Source organism: Myotis yumanensis, unplaced genomic scaffold (assembly GCF_028538775.1).
Source record: "Myotis yumanensis isolate MYYU_CA2020_CCGP unplaced genomic scaffold, mMyoYum1.0.hap1 SCAF_13, whole genome shotgun sequence".
Lineage (NCBI taxonomy): Eukaryota > Metazoa > Chordata > Mammalia > Chiroptera > Vespertilionidae > Myotis > Myotis yumanensis.
Window position 1 is genome coordinate 19,275,483 of NW_027223764.1, and position 22,672 is coordinate 19,298,154.

At 42.9% G+C, this 22,672-nt stretch overlaps 1 protein-coding gene and 1 non-coding gene across 2 annotated transcripts in view; both read right to left on the reverse strand.

The window, feature by feature from the left end:
- ABCC2 (ATP binding cassette subfamily C member 2) overlaps window positions 1-22,672 on the reverse strand; it is a 70,122-nt gene that overhangs the window by 34,982 nt on the left and 12,468 nt on the right. Inside the window, exons 4-16 of the mRNA XM_070432539.1 lie at window positions 16,303-16,428; window positions 14,532-14,666; window positions 14,213-14,317; window positions 13,715-13,770; window positions 12,046-12,277; window positions 11,143-11,306; window positions 9,944-10,121; window positions 6,893-7,147; window positions 5,743-5,808; window positions 3,686-3,823; window positions 2,936-3,082; window positions 1,256-1,340; window positions 488-554 (exon numbers count right to left, since the gene is read on the reverse strand). Of these exons, the coding sequence (XP_070288640.1) occupies window positions 488-554; window positions 1,256-1,340; window positions 2,936-3,082; window positions 3,686-3,823; window positions 5,743-5,808; window positions 6,893-7,147; window positions 9,944-10,121; window positions 11,143-11,306; window positions 12,046-12,277; window positions 13,715-13,770; window positions 14,213-14,317; window positions 14,532-14,666; window positions 16,303-16,428 (1,754 nt within the window). The remainder of the gene's footprint in view (window positions 1-487; window positions 555-1,255; window positions 1,341-2,935; window positions 3,083-3,685; window positions 3,824-5,742; window positions 5,809-6,892; window positions 7,148-9,943; window positions 10,122-11,142; window positions 11,307-12,045; window positions 12,278-13,714; window positions 13,771-14,212; window positions 14,318-14,531; window positions 14,667-16,302; window positions 16,429-22,672) is intronic.
- LOC139022258 (U6 spliceosomal RNA) lies at window positions 3,228-3,334 on the reverse strand. The gene has a single exon (XR_011473641.1). It is a non-coding gene; the product is annotated as a U6 spliceosomal RNA (small nuclear RNA).

Consider the following 22,672-nt stretch of genomic DNA (forward strand, 5'->3'; position numbering starts at 1 on the left):
ATGTAAAACTCCAGGCCTGAAATGGAATCTTATAGAAAAAGCTCCCATTGTCCACTCTGGGGAAGGAACGCCAACATTCTTACTTACGTTCTTAAGTGAATGAATGAACTTAAATTGCGTTCATGTTCTTGTGTATATCCTCTACCACACCCAGAGGCCCAGGGCACCTGCCCGCCTCCAGCCACTGTCTGCAGAACCATCTGCAGTACCTTCAGCCACAATCTGCAGAACAAATGCCTTCAGGGTTCTCAGCTAGACGTGTGTGGTCCCACAGCAGGAGAGCAGGTTGGCAGGTGCATTCAAGAGCAAAGAGGCCCAGGATCTTTGCTGTCAGCTCATCCTTGCAGCGGCTGAGCCTGCACTGCTATCTGACTGCACATGTGCACACAGCTCGACTTCCCATGTGTTCTGTTATATGGAATGTTTCAGTCACAGGACAGGTAAGGAGAATCGTGAAGAACAGCGGGATGGAAAGGAGGCAACTCACTCTCGAACTGTGGCTTCCGTCTCCCGGTCCCAGGTAAAGGAGGCCTCAGAAAACTGCACGGCTTTATCTGTGGAGAAGAAGGCCCTGCGTTTAGTCAGACGTAGGTCCCCACCTGCCTGTCTGCCTCTCAGCCCTCACGTGTCCCTCTCCGCTTCCTCCAGCAGATCCCCAGATCTCTGTCCTGTGTGGGCTCCTACGCTAGCGAAAGCTCCTGGGGGAGTCCAGAAGTTGCCTGTATACAAAGTCCTTTCTGACTCAGGAGTCCCAGGCCTGTTTTGAGCCTGGATTTCAAACCTACAGACTCTCTGGGTACATTCCCAGGCCTTGTCGCCTAGTCTCCTGGTACAAATTCCACCTACATATACACATACCCAGCCACTCCCTGCCCCGGATTCCACTCCGACTGCTCCCTCTGGCCAGGAATGCCCTCCCACCGTTAAACCTGCGTTTTCCTTCGCTCCAGCCTACCTTACCCCTCCCTCCACAGACTCAGCTCCGTGCTGACTTCTGCTCTCTAGATCCTTTGCAGGATTCCCTGCTTATCCTCAGAACGACTGGCTTAAATTTGTTTAGCAATCTGGCCAAGCAAGCTGTTCTAAGTGAAAACACAATTAAGTAAAAACAGTACACTTATATGCCAATGTTGGTCGAAGATAAGTCCCCTCACTCTCCCTTTCGATCGATTTGCTACTGCTGAGCCCTTGAATTTCAGAGTTCTGGTGCCAGCACTGTGAATAAGTTTGGGAAACAACTTGCAAGTTCATTTACCAAAATGACAGTCACGTCGAATGGCAGACGTGTCCAAGTCATCCCCTCCCAAGTACTTCTCCAGCCGTTCCAAGGAAACACTGGCCTGGAGAAGAACACAACGCATCTCAAGAGTAAAACATCCAATGACAAGCTCAAGCAGGGAGGGGATTGCGACTGTCACCAGCCCTGGTTGTGGAAGGAGACAGTCAATCTGCCAGGCTTCTTGCCCATAATTTGCCACTTGCCCCTGGAACCTCCTGGCCCGCACCACAGACTCGGCCTCACCTCAACCCTGGGAGCCAGCCCGTCCTTCTGGACAGAGATCAATTGAGATGCTCTATTTCAATCCTTCAGAAAACTGAGGGGACGGGGGCAGGGAGAGGGAGGCAACTCTACTGCTCTCTCTCCAATTTGTACCTAGTTCCAGAAACTGTCTCGCCTTTCTCTAAGATAAAACGCTAACTTCTATCTGGTTCTGGCAACTAGGCCCCTGGCGTGCTCTTCTTTAACCGAGTCCGTGCCTCAAGGACCCACTCAGTGACCTAATGGAGCCACTACTGGGACTCTGTCGAGCACCTGGCCAGAGCGCACTGTGACACAGGCCACATAGGTTGAGCTTCGATTGCAACTGATGTGTGTGTTGGCAGGACACCCAGTGGTCCCCTTGGAACATGAGACATCGGGAAGATTTCCGGGAGCTTTGCAAGGATGTTTCTCACCCCCCACCCCACCCCCCGTCTGCCAGGGAGGCTGTCAGGAGATGGTTTCTTGTCACCACTTGGGTTCTGATGAAGTGAGGCTTTCTGCTTTGCCCTCTCCTTAGGGTGCAACCACAGACTATAAAACTGCTTGACGGCTGCAGGGACCAGCTCCTCAGAAACAGAACACCCCCCCCACCCACCTCCAAGTGCATTGTCCTCTGGCCCCTTTTGTCTCAGTGCCATCTTGTGGGACAGGGAATGTAGGGAGCTGGCACTTTTGCTCTCGCTATCTACGTAATAAACTCAGTCCAAAAAGAGCATGTTGTTTCTTTATCGGCCATCCCTGCCAGCTTTTCTTAACGCCATCCAGGACAGGGAGGCCTTCTCCTAAACCCCAGCCCGTTTTGGCCTGAGCTGTCTGAAGTCAGCCACCTCTGAGAGGAACACAGATCACCACACTCTGTCAGCCTGGCTGCCTCGCCTGCCCTGTGGTCTTCCCTCTGAGGTCTGGTCCATCCCAGTGACCAGGCTGAGTTTTCAGGACCCAGAGGCTCCCTCCTGAACCCCAAACTCATTTTCTGACTGCTAAGGCTCCCAAATTGCCTCTGGTCTTACCCTTAGATGGCTCATACAGAGAGAGGGTCTTTTTTCTTCCTTCGTCCCACAGTTCCCTAATGCTACATAAATACCTCAGGAGCTTGGGGAAATGTGTGGAAACTGACTTGGGACAAGGGCTTAGAAATGTTCCAGGTACACAGGGTTGATCACTGCACTGCCTCCCTGTGAGGCAGATGAGAATCCTCACTTTATAGTCAGTTATATGGGCTCAGAGGGCTTGTGATTTTACTAAGATCAAACCATCCTTCTTCAGAGATCAGACAAATCTGTCTGGTTGAAAGTTTACCAGCAGAAGCTGGAAATGAGATATGATAGGCTGGTCATTCTAGAATCTAAGGCTTTTACTCAGAGGCCATCAGTTAGCAGTGAAAGTTCCTACCTGGAGCAGCGAGGAGATCATCATGGGAAACATACCCAGGGGGAAGCGTAGGATATTGAAGAGGGTGATGGAGGTGAAGGCCTTTTTTGCATCCAAAATATTATTGCTATCCACCAGGACATAAACTGAAAATGTGACGACAGATACCTGGAAAAGCAAGGTCATGAACAATTTATTGCTAAAAGGGCTCCGGAACACAGTAGATCAGAGTTGATGGAATCTTAAGGATCATCTCAACCATCCCATGTTACACATGAGAAAGCTGAGCCCAGAAGAGGAGGAAATATCTTTTTAAAAAAAGGAATGCTTCACGAATTTGTATGCCATCCTTGCGCAGGGGCCATGTTAATCTTCTCTGTATCGTTCCAATTTTAGTATATGTGCTGCCGAAGCGAGCACGGGAGGAAATATCTTGTCCGAGTCATAAAGTCAATTAATGGCATTGCTGGGACTAGAACTTGGCTCCTATATCAGTGTTTCTTCCTCTATTGACCCACATGGCCTCTCTGAGAAGACAAGAAGCCCTCCTTTGCAAACCATTCCTGGACACCCTGGCAACTTGCTCTGGGCCCCCAGACCACCAAACTATACACAAGGGTGAAACTAGAGTTGGGCATGAGGTAGTATAGGGAGTTGAGCAGTGGTGGGACAGAGTTTGGATTTCCTGGTGCGACCTAGAGGTTCTGGGAAGTCTATCTAGGACAGACTTTCTTCTTCAGAAAGCTGACCCGCCTACAGACTGTCACTCACCAGGATTGGAGTTGAGTATAAGAGGAACATTATCATAGACTGCATCTGCCCAAAGGTGAGCAGATTCTTGAGCTCTTTCTTCCGAATGTCATTGACTTGGTTTCTGAATGAAGGTTCCCAGGCAAAATATTTCAGGATCTAATAGGATAGAAAAGAACACAGCTCACACCGTTGCCCCAAAGGACACTGGTATCTCATCTACCCAGGTGTTAGGACATGGCCCCCAAAATTTGGGGAGGGGGCAGAAATCCAGATTATAAAGTTTGATTACAGAAACATAGCTTATATTTGTTGACAACCTACTATGTACAAACATTTTATAGACATTATTTTATTTAATCTCCGTAACAATCTAAGGGTGACCAACTGTCCCAGGTTGCCTGGGACTAAGAGCTGCCCAGTACACAAGGCTTTTGGTGCTAATCCTGGAAAATCCTGGGCAAACTAGGAAGAGTTAGTCTCCTACTTTTGTAGAATTATTTGATTCATTTTTTTTACATTAAGGAAGCAAGTTGAGAGAGGCTAAGTAACTTGCTCAACCTCACCAATTAGCTGGTAATAGAAGTAAAACTCAAAACCAAGTCTGTTCATTTTGCCACATTAGCAGGAAGGCATGTCAGAGCCCTTTGTGGAGACATATCAGGGCATTAGAAGGGGCCTCCATTGCACTTTCAAGAACTTTGGGTGTAAAATCCATGAATTCAAAACAACATATATATTTAAAAAACACCTCATTGGTCACCTTTGGAAGATGAAATGCATTATTTTGAAAGTTGGTAAATAGAGGAAAGAAAAAAGCATTTATCCTTTCTATCCTATATAAATTTTATTTTAGGATAATTCCTTTTTATAGAATTTCAGCTAACCAATGCCAAAGGAATAATAGAATTAAAATATCACCCCTTTGTAACTCCTAATGAAATAATAGATCAAGGCAATGACAATGGGTTTCAACCTTAGCTGCATATTAGAATCACTTAGGGAGCTTTTGAAATATAATATATGCCTGGGGCTTACCCCTAGAGAGTCCAATTTAAATGGTTTGAAGTAGGGCCCAAGCCTCAGTGAGTTTTAACAACTTACTGAGGGATCAAAACATGCTGTCTGGGCCACAAATCAGTGCTCCAGGTGCAAGGATGGCAGGACATTTAATAAGGATGAATATAGACTGACAGGGGTTACTATTGTAGATTAAAAGCACTACCAACTAAATGGCCTATGTGGATATTCTTTGGATCCTTATTCAAACTAACCAGCAGTTGCCCTAGCCAGTTTAGTTCAGTGGATAGAGTGTTGGCCTGTGGACTGAAAGGTCCCGGGTTCGATTCTGGATCAGGGAATCCAGATCCAGAATCCCTATCCCTGGGTTGCAGGCTCAATCCCCAGTAGGGGGCATGAAGGAGGCAGCTGATCGATGATTCTCTCTCATCATTGATGGTTCTATCTCTCTCTCCCTCTCCATTCCTCTCTGAAATCAATAAAAATACAATTTTTTTTTAAAAAAACAAGTCTTTCTTTTAGAAATATATAGAAAGTATTTACTAATGAAACAACAAGATAATCTGAGATTTGTTTTAAAATAATTCAGCAGAGCATGAAGTGGAGAATGGGGTGATAGATGAAGCTAGTTAGGTCATGTTAATTATTGCTGGAGCTGGCTGATGCCCATGGGGATTGATTGTACTATTTTGTCTACTTTTGTGCACAATCAACAATTTGCAAGGTAATGTAAAACAAAACAAACCACTTAAGGTAAATAAATAGAAATCAAGGTACAAATGAGGCCCTGAGAGGGGTACTAGGAGAAGAAACAGGAGACTGTTCATTTCACTACCGTATCACATGGCACATGGTAGGGAATCAAATATTGAAAGATGGATTGAATGGAGGGGTGAAGAGAGGCAGCATGTATTGATTCTGGCCTTGCAGACTTTTGATGTCACAGGACACCCCACAGGCCTAGAAGCAGGAGTCCACAGCCTCTACCAGGTTTGTTAAGACCAAGACCTGCCGTCATTGCACACAGAGAAGGGCCAGCTATACCCTCGGCTTCTCACCTTGATTCCATTGAGAATCTCATTCATGATCTTCAAACGTTTGTCTTTCTTATTCATGTTTTTTGCCTGCCAGGAAAAAGTAAAACAAAAATAAAACACACTTCCATGTGAAAGGGTCCAGATTTGCTGTAGATGCAGATGGTAGGTCTTGGTGGCACTTGTGGCTGGCAAGAATTTGAGGTGCCAAGTGATGGAATGTGTCTCTCCCACTCTCTTTGCCCACTCTGCCCCTGCCACACCCACCATCTTTCTGATCCTTGAACGTGCCAAGCTTATGTCTGCCCCCAAAGCATTGGCCTAACTATTCTCTCGTCCCAGGTTATTTTTCTCAAGGCTTGCTCCTTCATGGTCAGGCTTGTGTTGTTCAGAGCTCAGCTCAAATATCCCCTCCTCACAGAGGCCTTTCCTGACCCCGTAATCTAAAACAACTACCCACTCACTTGCTATCACATCACCCTATTAAATTCTCTGCATAGTGCTTGTCATGACCTGATATTTTTTTCTTTGCTTTTGTTTGTTTATGGCTTGACTCTCCACCCCAAGTAGAATGTAAACTCTACTAGAACAAGAGCCTACCTACTTGCTGTTGTGTTCCCAGAAAAGCAATATGTACAATAAATATTCTCAAAATAATTTGTAACTAAATGAATGCAAATGAATGAATAAATCATGTACAACATGGAGTCCACACACCCCACTTATGATTTCTGGCAGCACTAAGGACCGCCCACCTAGTGATAGCAAGATTGGTTGCTAGGATTTAGGCTTAAAGTTTGAGTCACTCTGTGAATGCTCTGTGTGGTTGGTGTGTATTGCTATGATGAAGAAACAGGGCCAATAATCACTATTCTAAGAAAAGCCCAGTGGAGCATGGTGGAAGAGATAATTATGTTCAGGGTCTCTGGGCAGCTCTTCTCTATCCAATCAGGCTTGTCCCTGTAACAATGAAGGAAGATAGCGTATATAAACCCTAAGAGTGGTTAGAAGATAAAAAGGGGAGATAGGAAAAACCAAGTTCATTTGGGATGGTGGAAAGTCTCCCATCAGCTTTGCTCTGCCCACACTCCCACCAAGAGTTAGAATAAAATAAGCAAAAGACTTTACACTTCGAATAAAGTGTATATATCCATAGGGTGCTCTGCTTATTTACCTGAATAGCCTTATTCTTGGTGGCGATTATCCCATTAGCTGGGATTAGGAGCAACATCACCCCAATACCCGCTAATACTGAGGGTCCCAATTCTATCCATAGGAAGTAGATGGATAACACAATCTGTAGAACATTTGACCACAGCAGGTGGATGAAGTTGGTCACGTCCATGAGCTTCTGGGCATCCACAGACATCAGGTTCACTGTTTCTCCAACGGTGTACAGCTTCCTCGCCCGGTTGGATAGGTTCAGTGCCTAAAGATATAGGTTGAGATTGGGACCCATGGACAAGGCCAAGGATACTAGGAAGTAAAAGGGGGAACTCAGGAAGTGAGAACACAGCAAAAGTATGGGCTCCATGTAGACACAACATTTTCAAGGGGCTGTGCCTTCTTGCCTCCAAATTTCACACACAGTGTTCCCTCATTCTTGACTATGCTTTCCTGTTATTCTCACCTTCTCCAAACCCACACCTCCCCACACTTTTTTGCTCAGAAAATTCCTATTTATTCTTTAGGGTCAGCTTAGATAGAACATATTCTGAGAAGACTTCACTGACTTTCAAGCTTGGGTTTGATACCCCTCTGTGTACTCTTATAACATCTTGTGCTTACCTCTCATTCTATTCATCACCCTGAGCTGTAATTGTTTTGTTTTTTCTATTTCCCCACCAGATATAAATTCTGTGAGGACAAGGACTACATCTGTCCATTTCACTACTGTATCACATGCCACAGGGTAGGGAATCAAATATTGAAAGATGGATTGAATGGAGGGGTGAAGAGAGGCAGCATGTATTGATTCTGGCCTTGCAGACTTTTGATGTGGCAATGTCATTTGAAGCCATACTCTAATGAGGAGGTTGTTACCATTCCAAAAAAGGACAGAGATCTTAGAATGGGGAGGAAAGTTGTGGGGTTCACACATTGGAAGAAAAATGACTAGTTTCTTGTCAGAAATTTGCAGACAATGTCTAGATACCTGAATCTTATAGTATGGGCCTCCTGTTTGTTCTCATATTAAAGAGATCAGAAGGCTGATCCCCATAGTTCTGTCACTTACAAGGATGCCTGGCACATTAGAGTTAGAGGTGGATTCTCAAACCAGCTTGCACTATGCTCACCAGTCACCATCTTTCTGGAAGAAGGAAAGCTTCCTTCTAATTCCCACAAAGATAGTGTATGGGCTACAAGTGGCCCTAGATTTTCACCTCAATATTTCTCCTAGAAATTCTACTGTCATCTTAATCCACCAATACATTCTTCTTAGGAACACACCAGGATTCTTGGTTATACAGTAAAAAAGAGGGAAATTTCCTAAAATGTTAAGCTACTAAAGTTCTAGAGAAATCAGTCCACTTCTATGCCTCCTCTTCGGTATGGAGAAGAAAAGTAACATCTAATTACCCTTCAAGATAATCACTATACTTTTCTTTTTTCAGTAAATCTCAATGAAGTGGAAAAGTCATTGATTTAGTCCAAATAGCCCTTGTCTGGGGACAGGTCTTGGCTATGTGACTATAGGCATTGCATAGCACTAAGCCTATTTCTCTGTAAAATAAGGATAATGTAATTATTTCACAGGGCTATGGATTGATAATGAATGTTAAAAATGTCTCTTGACATTTCATACACGAAGCATTGGCTAAACATAGGAAATTAGTCTGTTTTAAATTCTATTTTATTAGCAATATTTACTTGTCTCACTAAGAGCTCTATTTTATAAATTCCTTTTAGATTGTAACAGTTGCAAAACCTGGAATATATTAAGAATCAAAATAGTGGGAATGAATGATCACAATTGTAAAAATGTACATTTGTAGAAATGGCTGAGACAGCCTAGTTAGTGACCTTATAGCCTGCAAACCAGCAGAAATCTAGTATCTTCAGAGGAAATAAGGTGACTAAAACACTGATTTGTGAGGAGGCAAATGCCAGTGTGAGGGTTTCTGGGAGTCCCAAGGACTTGATCAGACTTTTAACCCAAAGACATCGGGATTACTTGTCTGGGTGTCTTGACGCGTCAACATCTACTGAGGGAATACAAAGACACATTGGTGTCGTAAGAGAGGAAAGCAAAGGAGAATCCCAGGGTCTACCATGGAAAAATCAATGATGGAACTCTCTAGTGGTGAAAGAACACCAGGAAGAAAAGGCAACTGTTTGATGTTCTGGCCTACAAAAATTCTATCTCCTCATGTATGAATTCTCTCCTTAGGCTTATAGTCAATGCTCATAACTATTATAGTTCCAGTTCTTTCTTTTTATTTATTTCTTCTTTATTGAGATACAATGAACTCTATTTTCATTTTTAAGGGACAAAGTGAGACTATACCTTAGTATCTAGGATACAAGAAAAATACAGTTAAAACGTTAAAAGCAGCACATCAGAGGGAAGATGAGCAAAACCATCATAAGGGGATGGAAAAGCTCCCAGGTCTGCAGAACTCAGAAGGCAGAGTGAACATATATTTTTTTTTTTTTTTTTTAAAGAGTCAGGCAGAGGAGGGGTTAGTCAGCCACTAAAGATTTAGAAAAAGAAGTCTCTAAGCAAAAGTGGGTCTAGAGGGATAAAGCCCTGGTCCATAGAGCATTCTAGCCTACGGCAAAATTGCAATTTGAGATGGATGCCCAGGCCTTGTGAATGCTGTTTCATGTAGTATTGCATTTAAATGTTGGTGGTTTTAAGAGTCTGCCCTTGGCCTGCTTCTTTCTGACTTTAAATTCTTTCCCAAGACGTTTTCACCTTGTTGAGAGGTAGGAAGGAGAAAAGGTTTGCAAGGCTGAAAAGGCAGGTCCTGGGCAGAGAACAGCTTGCCAATTTCCCCCTGGATTGCATCTCCCCCTCCTCCCCAGATACCTGTATCTATGTACACACATTTCATATGTTAATTTCCAAAAGAAACATTAAATAAGGCTGTATAGCTAGTCAAAATTAAGAGTTAAGGCCAGTTATCATTTTCACCAAATTTCCCTCAATCTTGGAATACTAGTAAGTGCTCACGTTTACTAAGGGGGCTTTCTTTGGTGATGCCCAACACAGTCCGCTTACCTTTTTATATACGGAAGCCATGATGGTTGTCCGTACATTTACGCCCAGCGTGAAGCACAATTGAAAGTAATACTGAAGGCAGCAAGACTGGACGAGGGCCACAACGAAGAAAAGGATTGAATAGAGATACCCAATCCACACATAGGCGTCACGGTCATTTGCGAAGGAGATCAGCAATCTGCCAGGGCAAAACCGAGTAAGTGATGGCCGCCAAGCCTCCGAGGGCTCCACACTCCTCGCGCACAGCCAGCTACCCTCCCCTACCCTGTAGGTGACAAAGTGACCAGAGGCGCCCAATGCTCTTGGAAGACGGAGTGTCACAATCACGCTAGCGCTATTGCTTTGGTTTGAAGATGAGCAGGAAGAGCTTAGGTTTGACGATCCATGGCGATGAGACAGGATTATGGATGATGTACAGAGCTTTGTCCCTGTCTCCCGCCAGCCCTTGGTATAAATCGACTTGTGGGACAAATCGATTTGTTCCTAGACAAGGCAAGCCTGGAAGGAATTAGGACATGTATCCAGAATGAGTTAGAAGGGCTTCCCCTGGAGGATCGTTCATTCACAGATCCGGGCAGATTGTTAGGTCTTGTCATGATTCACCTGAACCTCCCATTGAAGGCTGAGACTGTGGAGCAATGAGGTTACAGACACGAGGTACAAGGCTCTCCTGGGATATGCTGCCCACCTCTTGGATGTGGCTCAACCCATAGAAGTTTTTTTTAACAAGAAAGAACACCTAACAAGTATCTGGCTTCCAGGGGGACAAGGGGAGGGAAGGGAGAGTTGGAATGGAGGGAAACATGAAAAAGAGGGAGGCTAAAGGACATATCTTAGATTTGGAAAGCTACCTTGCACCTTTCCTGAACACAACACTGTACGATGGAAGAGCATTTTTTAAAATGAAACTTTAATGGCCTGGCTGGCGTGGCTCAGTGTTTGAGCATCGACCTATGAACCAGGAGGTCAGTTTGATTCCCAGTCAGGGCACACGCCTGGGTTGCAAGGTCGATCTCCAGTTGGGGGAGTGTAAGAGGCAGCCGATCAATGATTCTCTCTCATCATTGATGTTTCTCTCTCTCTTCCTCTCTGATATCAATAAAAAAATAATTTTAAATGCTAAGTTCCTGCTGCAGACACAGGGGGCAAAAGGGAGAGTGGTAGAGGAGGCGCCGAGACAGCACTGGGCTGAGACTCACTTCAGCAGCTGTGGGTTCAGAAACGTGAGCGTGTCGTACACCAGCTTCAGGAGGAATGACTTCAGGAGTATGCCATAGAAGGTTTTGAAGAGTGTCTTGACCAACCAGGACTTAGGAAAGTCTTCTGCGGCCCCAGACTTCTTTTTTTTCTTTTTAGCTTCTTCCTAGGTACAACACCAAACAGCAACAGTGTCCCCAGAGCTGTGGGTGTAGGTTCTGTCCTGCACTGACAGCTCCTGAGCCCTGTCGCCTTCTTGTACAGGTTTGGTGACGCACAGTGACTCTCAATAAGTATTTTCAAGTAAAAAAAAGTCAAAGAATGAACTGCCAATGCTAAATTCCACTAAGGTACAAATTCTAGAACGCTAAGGTAGTATTTTATTTTATCTTTCTATTTGAAAAAACATTTTATTAGCCCTAGCCAGATTGGCTCAGTGAATAGAGCGTTGGCCTGTGGAGCGAAGGGTCCCAGGTTTGATTCTGGTCAAGGGCATGTACTTCAGTTGCAGGCTCCTCCCTGGCCCGGCCCTAGTCAGGGGCGTGCAGGGGGCAACTAATCGATGTGCTTTCTCTCACTTTGATGTTTCTTGCTATCTTTCCCTCTCTCTTCTACTCTCTCTGAAATCAATGGGAAAATATCCTCGGGTGAGGATTAAACAAACAAACAAACAAACATTTATTATAGAAAATTTCAAATATACCCCAAAGGAAAGCAAATAGTACATTATACCCTTATGTTTCCATTGCTAAGGTATTCTTAGTGTTGTGAATACAAATAATAATATAAAATACACTACAAAATATAAATGATGTAAAAAATGTGAGAACAGAATCACCATGACACGGATGTCCTCTTGCCTGAGACGTACGACACATTCACACAGACCCTCATGGAAAAGTTACCAGGACAAGGACATCTTGGCTTTGACTCTGATTCTTGTTCAGCCCGTGCAGCTTGGTTCCAGAGTTCCTCTGGGCTTTCTGCTGCCGTCTCTGCAGTGCCCGCCTGGCCTTCGGCAGCTCCCCGACCATGTGTGTTTCAAATTTGCTGACTATCACCTTGGTTTTACTCTGTTCATCCACATCCCAGACATCTTCGAGGGTCAGAGGCTGCTTGTAGCCTTTCAGAACAATGCTAGAATGAGATGAGCCAGAGGCTGAGACCTTACAGGCTGGGTCAGAAGCTGTCTCCTGGAAGCCTCTATCAAAGCCCACGCCCCAGTTCTGGGGTGGAGGGCCAGAAGAATGAGACTTCTCCCTTGCTCCACTACTCTATCGCCTGACCCTTTAATCTTGACCGAAGAGTGAGGAGAACAGGAAAGGGGCCCAGTGTGGGTAACAGAAGGTGGTAGAAGACAAGAGAAGAGAAGGGGAGGGGCTTTACTGAATTAAGAGCCAAAACGGCACCACCTCCCCCTACTCCTGCTCCTTCCTCCTCAACACTGGCTGCCTCTTTGCTGCTCTGGCATCTCCTGCAGGGGCCTCCATGATGCTCTTAAGGAACTGAGCAGATCTGGAGGCCACCTCCATATTATCTCCCTAGGTCAGAGCTCCTCAACCTAGGATTTGAGAAAAGGGGTAGAAAACAAATTATGTCTTTATTTTTAAAAGCTTGTAACTGATATTTAGCCTTTCCTTCTAATATGAGTAAAGGCAGCCAACCAGAGTTGTAAAGAGGAGTACCCGTGCCTTTGTCCCTGGGAGAAATCACAGATGTTTTCATAGCTCATTTACACTCATCACTATTGTGAAACTATGGTCATTGTTAGGCCCATCACTAGATCCTGTTATTTAATGCATTAATCAAGAAGCACTTGATTTCCACATCACACATTTGGTCTTTAAAAAAATATTTAGAGCCAAAACCGGTTTGGCTCGGTGGATAGAGCGTCGGCCTGCGGACTGAAAGGTCCCAGGTTCGATTCCGGTCAAGGGCATGTGCCTTGGTTGCGGGCACATCCCCAGTGCAGGGTGTGTAGGAGGCAGCTGGTCGATGTTTCTCTCTCATTGATGTTTCTAACTCTCTATCCTTCTCCCTTCCTCTCTGTAAAAAATCAATAAAAATATATTTTTTAAAAAAATATTTAGATAACCATATTTCAATATATTTGTTTTCCTTAATAACCTTTGACTTTTGTTTTATTCATTGAAATACATTACCTGGGTGTTACCAGACAAAAGAGTCTATGGAACTACAAAGGACAAGAATGCCTGCTCCAGATCCTCTGGGAGCCCAGGACAACTAATTCATCCTTTGCCCTCCAAATCTGTGCCTCACTGCCTGCCCCCACATTCCCCTGTTCCTATTCTACTGCCTCCTTTTCTTATAGCCCTTCCTTTTCTCCAAGGAACCCCCAGGCTACCAAGAGCAAATATATCCCATCTTTTCCTCAGCTTTCCAATCTGCCCAATGAAGGGAATTAACTAAATTAATCTGTCAGAACATCCTCAGACTCTAAGAAGAGGAGATATGGAGGCCACAGGAGGCATTTTGAAAAATTAAGATGTCCATCACTTTCCAACGATTGAGGAGGTGGGGATAGAGACAACCCATTCTCCAGGCATTTCCTACCTGTCATACCAACTAAAGGTAATTTTACTCAGAAATGAAGCCGTGAGTGATGGATTCTGCAAAACACACAAAAAATCAGAAAATAAATCAATTGGAAACAGGAACTCCATGGGACTCTAAAATCAGAAACTGATCGATGTTCTAGAAACTAGATATGGTACTGAAATAGGCTGGTCAACATACATTTGTTTGGAGACCCTAAAGTCAGCAATTGAACAACAATCAGACCTTCTGGCATAGAAATATGGATTAACTGTCTATGCTAAAGACTGGTGGGTCAATATCCAAGTCAATATTTCCATATTCTAGTCACCTTCCATTGCCTTATGTCACAAAATGGTCTTATACTGTATTCTGGGCTCGGGGGACCTCCAAGAGACATAGCCATCTCGGGGGACCTGTGTAAGACCTAGACACCTAGCCCTTGATGCCTTATATATTGATCAAGGGGCCATCCAAAAAAAATAATCTATGCGGTGGGTCTATTTCAAGTCTCACATCTGATGAGCCTTTTTCTGAAAATGCTGAAAGGACCAGGATCAGGATCTGGAATGCATAGCAGATGAAGAACAGGCAGGAGTAGGCTAGACTGGAGTTGTTGTCCTATGGGAAAAGGAAAAACAAAACAAAGAAAAAATGAACCTTTCATCCACATGAAGTCTACATAGCCCACATAGGTGAATATTTGTGATTAAAGCCTATATCAAATCCCCTAAATATGATTCTATCCTGGTGCTCAACTTACTGCATGCCCTTGGCTGAGACTGAGAAGTGGCCTCGCAGTTTCCTCTCGTGTCACCCTCTTTTCCCTCCTTACCTTTAAAAGCATCCGGATCAGAGTCTGTAATTGGAAAGTGCCGCAGAGTATTGAGAGAATCCAGAAGAGGGACAGGAACCAAGAGTCCTTTTGCACACACCAGCGCCTGCTGTGTTGGATCAGCAAAACCAGGAGCTAGAGAGAGTCACATCAAGTTCTGAAATACATTGTCACTAGCCAAGGAAAAGAGGCAAAAGGGATGTCAGAAAACAAAGGAAGAAAGGAGGACCATGGGAGGAGACTGTTGTCCTTAATCTGGCCGGGCAGAAAGCACACAGGTGCCAAATTGTAGATTTCCTCCCTGACACCACTCAACTGTCTCTTTTCAGGCCTCCATGCTCTCCCTGGGACCCCCGTTCGCACCCCATCTCTATTCACCACACTTGGGTGGGAAGTTAGCAAAGAAGGCAGGAGGTCACCATCTGCATTTTAATGTAGTTACTTTGGGAGCCAGAAAAATCTTTTCAAGACCCAAGGAAATTAACGTCAGGCACTGCAGTAGTCGGGTGATGGAGGCATATTCTGCTGGATAGGTGCAAGGTGTCTGCATCACGATTTTCTAATGGTATCACAGATTAAGCAGTCAATAAAAACACTTCCTTTGTAACATCTCACTTATTAGGAGATGTAATTGATTTAGATGTTGGTTTCCTAAACTCAGTAAACCAATATTCTGGGGGGAAGAGGAGAAGCCATGATTTAAGCAGTTGCCAATTTCCATGGTATAAATACTCCCACTGTAGTGGGTTTCAAGTTCCAGCACGATGTCCCCAGATGCAGGATTGGGAAGAGATGCACACAATCAGCTCTGTGAGCTGGCTGCAGCACACCACCTCTTAGACCAGTGATGGCGAACCTTTTGAGCTTGGCGTGTCAGTATTTTGAAAAACCCTAACTTAACTCTGGTGCCGTGTCACATATAGAAATTTTTTGATATTTGCAACCATAGTAAAACAAATACTTATATTTTTGATATTTATTTTATATATTTAAATGCCATTTAACAAAGAAAAATCAACCAAAAAAATGAGTGTCATAGGTTTGCCATCACTGTCTTAGACCCTTCTTTGTTTGTTCTAAGCAGGGTTAACAAACAAGATGCCTGCAGGGGTCAAGCAGACCATGTTACTGAGTGAAGTGTGGGAGACTGTACTGAGTTCATGACTGGTCTAATGGGGGCAACTGCTACTCAATCCTAGTTGACCACTGCTCTGTGGGAATGGAGGCCCTGATTTTTCAAGAAAGACGGGAAGTCCAAATAATTATGAGGCATAATTAAAATGATGGCATCAATTCAATTGCTTTTAAAACACTGAATAGGCAGCCCCCAAAAATCATGCTTGTAGAAGAAACATCAATTTCTGTCATCAAGTTTATACAAACAATGCTATACACAGTGATCCATTGATTATAGTCTACAGTCAATCAATTTAAAAGTAATATTTATGGCATTTAAGAAAACTATTTCATATCAATAAACCTGAGTTTCACATATGATCCTTAGATGGCAAAATCTGAGTACACAAGATACATATCTTAGTCATTAAAGGTAGTACTTGCCCTAAGGAGAAGGCTCTATAAACTAGTGTTCAAAAGAAGATGAAAAGCTAAAATTTGTTTTGCCCCATTATAATCAAGCTTTGCCTCATCACAGGTCCCTTGAAAAAGGTAGATGACATTGGACTTTATTTCATTTCAAAAGAGTAAATTTCAGCTACATGACTTTGAATAGAGATAAGATAAACAGGGCAGAGGTGGTGACGGGCCTTACCCATGTGCCCAGGTAGAGGCTTGGATTGGTATATCTAACGGCAGGGACCGTGCCTTGTCCAGAGTCTTCTATGAGTACAAAGGCCAGCTCTATGGCTGCTAGAATAAGAAGAAACCCAACAAGCACCTGGGAAGGAAAAAAGACCACTGTTAGGAGGATATCATTCTTTAAAATAAAATGGTTCCAGTAATTGATGGTTAAAATGGTATGCAGTGATTCAGGTAACACACCAATAAATATTTCTGGCGTGAATGGATACATGTGTTCAAGCAATGGAATAAAGTTTGAAGTATGCTAAGTGTTTTTGAGGAATGTTGAGTGTGATGGTTTTAAAGTAAGTCCACAAATTCTTTGATATGCCTCTCTTCCATAAAGCTCCTCTTTCCCTGAATGTGAGCTAACTTAGTGATTTGTTTCTAATGAGTAGAATACGGTGGGAATGACAGTGTGTGACTCCCAAGACTAGCTGGCTTCCTCCTTGTTCTTTCTCTTAGATCACTCACTGCCCCATCATGAGGACGTTCTAGCTCTATGGGGAAGTTCGCTTGGTAAGGAACTAAGACCTGCCAACATGTGAGTGAGTTATCTTAGAATCAGATCCTCTAGCCACAATCAAAACTTCAGATAGCCTTAGTCCCAGCATAGTAACTATCAGTTCCTGAGAGACCCTGAAGCAGAACCCAGATAAGCTGCTACCAGATCCCTGATGCAGAGAAACTGTGAGATAAAAACTGTTTACTTTTAAGCTGCTAAGTTTGATGTAATCAGTCACACAGCAATAGATACTCAAGGCAATAGATTTAAAAGGAGGATCCCCCACTCCAGTTGGAATGGCACAATTACCTTTCTTTGGTCTTAGTCCCACCCGTTTCCCCATATAACCTTTGAAGTTAACATTGCAAACAATTGCAACTCTGTCATCCTAAAATGTCTACAAGCCAATCAATATTTGTCCTATGAGCTAATGAGACATGATATACTTGTACTGTTCTAAAGGACCACCCCCCCCCCCCCATCAGGATGGAGAATTACTACCTCTGCTAAGGAGGTCCACCAGCATCTTAACTCTCAAAATAAAGATCTTTAGTACTGTCTTGTCTACTCTTTCTACTTCCCTCCATCTATCCCAACTCATTCCCATGTCTCATTCATCCAGGATGACTCAGGCAGAGATACTGGGCCCTTTGTAATGAAAACCAGCCAAGGAGGGAAACAAATCACTTTTAACCATAGAAACAGTGCTATTACTTAACAAGGCTAGAGTGAAAACACATTAATAAGGGGAATGCATGTTTCTGGAGTATATAATATGCTGCACAGTATTATGCTTTCCTCACATGAGACTGTGAATTGTTTTTTAGGGAAAAAATAATTGCTCTTGCAGTGCTAATTTATGTTTGCTCTTAGGTAAATTAGGAGGTAAAATAGAGCAAGTTGGAGCTAAAGCACCCACCCTTGAGGTAAAGAGAATACCAACCAGCACACCGCTCCCCAGGCCAAGGAAAAGGAGGGGTCCTTGTCATGGGCTTACATATTTAAACTCATACAAATTTATTAAAAATACATGAAGCAATCCATATAAAAAAAGGACCAATTTACACTATAAAGAACTCTTACAAAGCAATTTTTAAAAACCAACAAACCAACAACCAATGCAAAATATCTATATATATAAAAGCCCAAGTGACCGAACAACCAGTCGACCAGTCGCTATGACGCGCACTAACCACCAGGGGGCAGATGCTCAATGCACAGGATCAGGCCTGTGGGGACCAGGCTCCCTCCTGTCTGGATCGGGCCTGCGGGGATCGGGCCGAAACTGGCTCTCTGACATTCCCCAAGGGGTCCTGGATTGAGAGAGGGCACAGGCCAGGCCCAGGGACCCCACTGGTGCACGAATCCATGCATTGGGCCTCTAGTAGAATATAAATGGTTAATTTAAAGAAAAAGAATTCGAAAGGCTTTTAACCATAAGAAAAGTTATTTAATCTCATTAATAAAAAAAAAGAATGCAATTTCAAATTATGACACACCACTTTTCTCTTATCTGATTAGCAAATATAAAAAAGTTTGATAATAAAAAGTTGGTTAGAGGAAAAACCTCAATGCAGGGAACTTTATACTATCTATAAAAATTTTGAGTCCACATACTCTTAGCCCAGTAATTTCATTTCCAGGAGTTCATCCTACAGACACACTCATATCTATGAAGCTATTTATTACAGCATGGCTTATGATAGTAGAAGATTAGAAACCACCTAGATTTCTGTCATTAGGGCACATGAATTATGGTACACTCAAATAACAACATCTCAAATTGCCAATAAAAGAAGCAGATCTTTATGTGCTAAATGGAAAAACTTTTAAGACACAGAAGAGTATATATGTGACATTAACATCTGTGTGAAAAAGTATATGTAGGTAGTTATTGTACAAGTATGAATTATCTCTGGAAATGGTATTGATGGTTGCCAACTCAAACAGGAATGAGTAACTGGAGTATCATGCACTTTTTTGTACCTTTTAAATTTTGTAACCCTCTGTAAATTACCTATTAAAAAGATAGAAAGTTAAATACACTAACGCCCCCATTTTAAAAAATGAGCAAGTGATGTGAATAGACAATTCACAAATGAAAAATAATCTTAACAAAAAATTTTTAAAACATATTTTTATTGATTTCAGAAAGGAAGGAAGAGGGAGAGAGATAAAAACATCTATGATGAGAGAATAATTGATCGGCTGCCTCCTGCACACCCCATACTGGGAATCGAACCTGCAATCCAGGCATATGCCCTGACCGGGAATTGAACCGTGACCTCCTGGCTCATAGGGCGATGCTCAACCACTGAGCCACTCAGCCAGGCAATCTTAACAAATTTCAAAAAAATCAATTATATTAGTACATATAGAAATGCAAGGTAAAACAATATGATGCCATTCTGCATGTAAAGTTAAAAATATATGACGTAATGCTGGCAAGGGTGCAAAGATGAATTTTAATGCACTTTTAAGACTATAAGTTCACAAAAATCTTCCTAGATTATGAAAAGTTTCCATTATGTTTCAAAAGACTTAAACTGATCATATACTTTGATATAGTAATTTTACTTCGAAGAATCTATTCTGAAGAAATATTCTGAATTGTAGGCAAACATTAATGCACAAGAATGTTAACTGGAGCCTCATTTTTAAAAAATATTTTTAAATTAAATTCAGAGAGGAAGAAAGAATGAGAGAGAGAGAGAGAGAGAGAGAGAGGAACATCAATGCTGAGAGAATCATTGATTGGCTGCCTCCTGCATGCCTCCTACTGGGGACCGAGCCCACAACCTGGGCATGTGCCCTGACTGGGAATCAAATCATGACCTCCTGGTTCATAGGTTGATGCTCAATGATTGAGCCACACCCAGTTGGGCCTGGAGCCTCATTTTTACTAGTGAAGCACTTATAAAACAAAAATTACCCCAAAACAGTTGTGGAGAGATTTGTTGGGAGGAGTTAATGCTGCAAGAGTTGTTAAAATAAGAGTTGTATGGTATACTCATGTGATGAACAATTTTAGTGATCAGAATTATGTTTAAAATAATGTTAGCCCTGGCTGAGTTGGTTAGAGCATTGTCTCGATATGCTAAGGTTGTGGGTTTGATCCTCTGTCAGGGCGTATACAGGAATCAACCAATGAATGCATAAATAAGTGGAACAACAAATCTCTCTCTCAAAATCAATCAATAAAAACTTTTTAGAAGAATGTTAACTCAGGGAAATGCTTTTTATATCATCTGAAGTTAAAAAAAAGTAGACTACAAAATTGCATATACAATGAGTTCAATTATAATTTAGAAAAAAGCAAGAGTTTCCTGTCCAAGATACAGGTTTAGTACTTTATCTCCCATCCTTCCCAGCCCATTGAACTGGTAGTAAAGTACCCAAGAAATAAATGCATAATAGCACTGAGTATATGAATGAAAAAGGGTAAGCTCCGTAGATCAGATAAGTTTTAGAAGACAAAAAGCATACATGTCAGTAGTGACAGGTAAAAGCAGAGAAAACCATCGCCCAAAACACAAGAAAAGACAACAATGAAGGGGGGTTAAGATTGACATTACTGGTTGCTGTGCTTGTATCTTCTATCTGCCCCACCAGATTCACTCTCCACTCTTGTTCCTTCAAGCCTAGAGTGGAAAGTTTGCTGCTTACCCTCCAGGTCCCTCTGTAAATACAACTTCCTCATATTATCCTGTTTTGCTTCAGCCATCTATTTCCTCTTGGGACCCTGACTGGTAGAGTTGCTTCCTCACAGCCATTCTCCTCTTCCTAACAGGACTCCTCTATTTAAAATACCTCCCCTACTCAGCTCAGCCATATGTTTGGTGGAAGTTGGACCCATTTCCAACCCCGTGAGGTGAATTAAAACCAGTGATAATGGTTCCATTCCACTGGCCTGTGACTGCTTTCGCCATGGACATATGATACAATTCTGGCCAAAGAGAAGTGGGGACAGCTTGTGGGAACTAGCTTTTGGGGGCTTCTGGGAAAAGTTTTCTTCACTGTTCAAAGTGATATATAGATCCAGAAGATAAAGAACTCTTTACAACTCAACGATAGAAAGACACAAACAACCTAACTAAAAATAGGCAAAGGGTTTATTCAAATAAAACATTTTTCCAAAGAAGGTATTCAAATGGCCAAAAGCATATGAAAAGATGCTCAACATTATTAGTCATTAGGGAAATGTAAATCAAAACCACAATGAGATACCACTTCACATCTAGGATAGTGACAATCAAAAGGGTGACAATAACAAGTATTGGTGAGGATGAGGATAGTAGCCCCCCCTTATCCTCAGGGGGATATGTTCCAAGACCCACCGTGGATGCCTAACACTGCAGATAGTACTGAACACTATATACACTATGTTTTTGCATATATATACATAAGCTTGATGGCTGCTCTTTGGCAGATCTGAACTGCCAGCATCACTATTCTTGCGCTTGGTGCCTTTGTTAAGTAAAACAAGGGTTCCTGTACACAAGTGCTCCAATACTGAGACAATCAACCTGATCGCGCAGTCGGCTACTAAGCGACTAACGAACGGGTGGGTAGTGTATACAGCACGGAGACAAAGGAGTGATCCCCATCCCAGGCGAAACAGCTGGATGGTAAGAGGTTTCACCACACTCCTCAGAACAGCATACAATTTAAAACCTATGAATTGTTTATTTCTGAAACTTTCCATTTACTATTTTCAGACTGTGGTTGACCTCAGGTGACTGAGACCACAGAATGAAAAGGATAAGGAAGGACTATTGTGTTTGAAGTCACACATTGCTGGCAGGAATATAACACGGTGCAGGCACTTTGGTAACAATTTGTCAGTTCCTCAAAATATCGTTTCCATAAACTTACCAAATGAGTCAGCAATTCTATCCCTAAATATACACCCAAGAAAATTGAAAACCTATGTCTACCCAAAAACTTGTACACAAATGTTCCTAACATCATTATTTAAAACAGGCAAAAAAAATAGAAACAATGCAAATATCCATCAACCAATGATTAGATAAATAAAATACGGTATACCCATACAATGGTATAATATATATATATATATATATCCCTAAGCAACCGGTCGACCATTTGACTGGTTGCTATGACGTGCACTGACCATTAGGGGGCACTCAATGCAGGAGCTGCCCCCTGGTCAGTGCACTCCCACAGCGGGAGGGCCGCTCAGCTGACCAATAGGTGCCAGACGCTGGGATCAAGGCTGGCGAGCCCAGCTGTGGTGGTGCGAGCCTCTCCCGCCTCCACAGCAGAGCTACCAAGCAGCAGCAGTGGCGGCAGGTGCAGCGGGGCCAGGATGAGTGGGAGTGGTGCAGCGCCCAGCGGGGCTCGGGGTCCTCCCAGCTGCATGCCACTTTGCGCACTACTACATCCACCAAGGGGTCCCGGATTGTGAGAGGGCAGAGGCCAAGCTGAGGGACCCCACCAGTGCACGAATCTGTGCATCGAGCTTCTAGTTCAGCCATAAAAAGGAATGAAATACTGATACAAACTACAACCTGGATGAACTTTGAAAACATAATGCTAAATGAAAGAGGACAGACACAAAAGGCCACATACTGTATGACTGCATTTATATATGAAATATCCAGACTGGGCATTTAGAGAGACCAAAAGCCGATTTGTGTTACCAGGGAGAGGGGGAGGAGGGGATGAGAAGCAGTTGTTTCATGAGTGAAAGATTCCCATTTCAGGTGACAAAAAAGGCCTGGAATTAGATAGTAGCGATGACTATACAACATTATGAATGTATTTAATGCCACTGAATTGTATACTTTAAAATGGCTAAAATGGTTAATTTTAC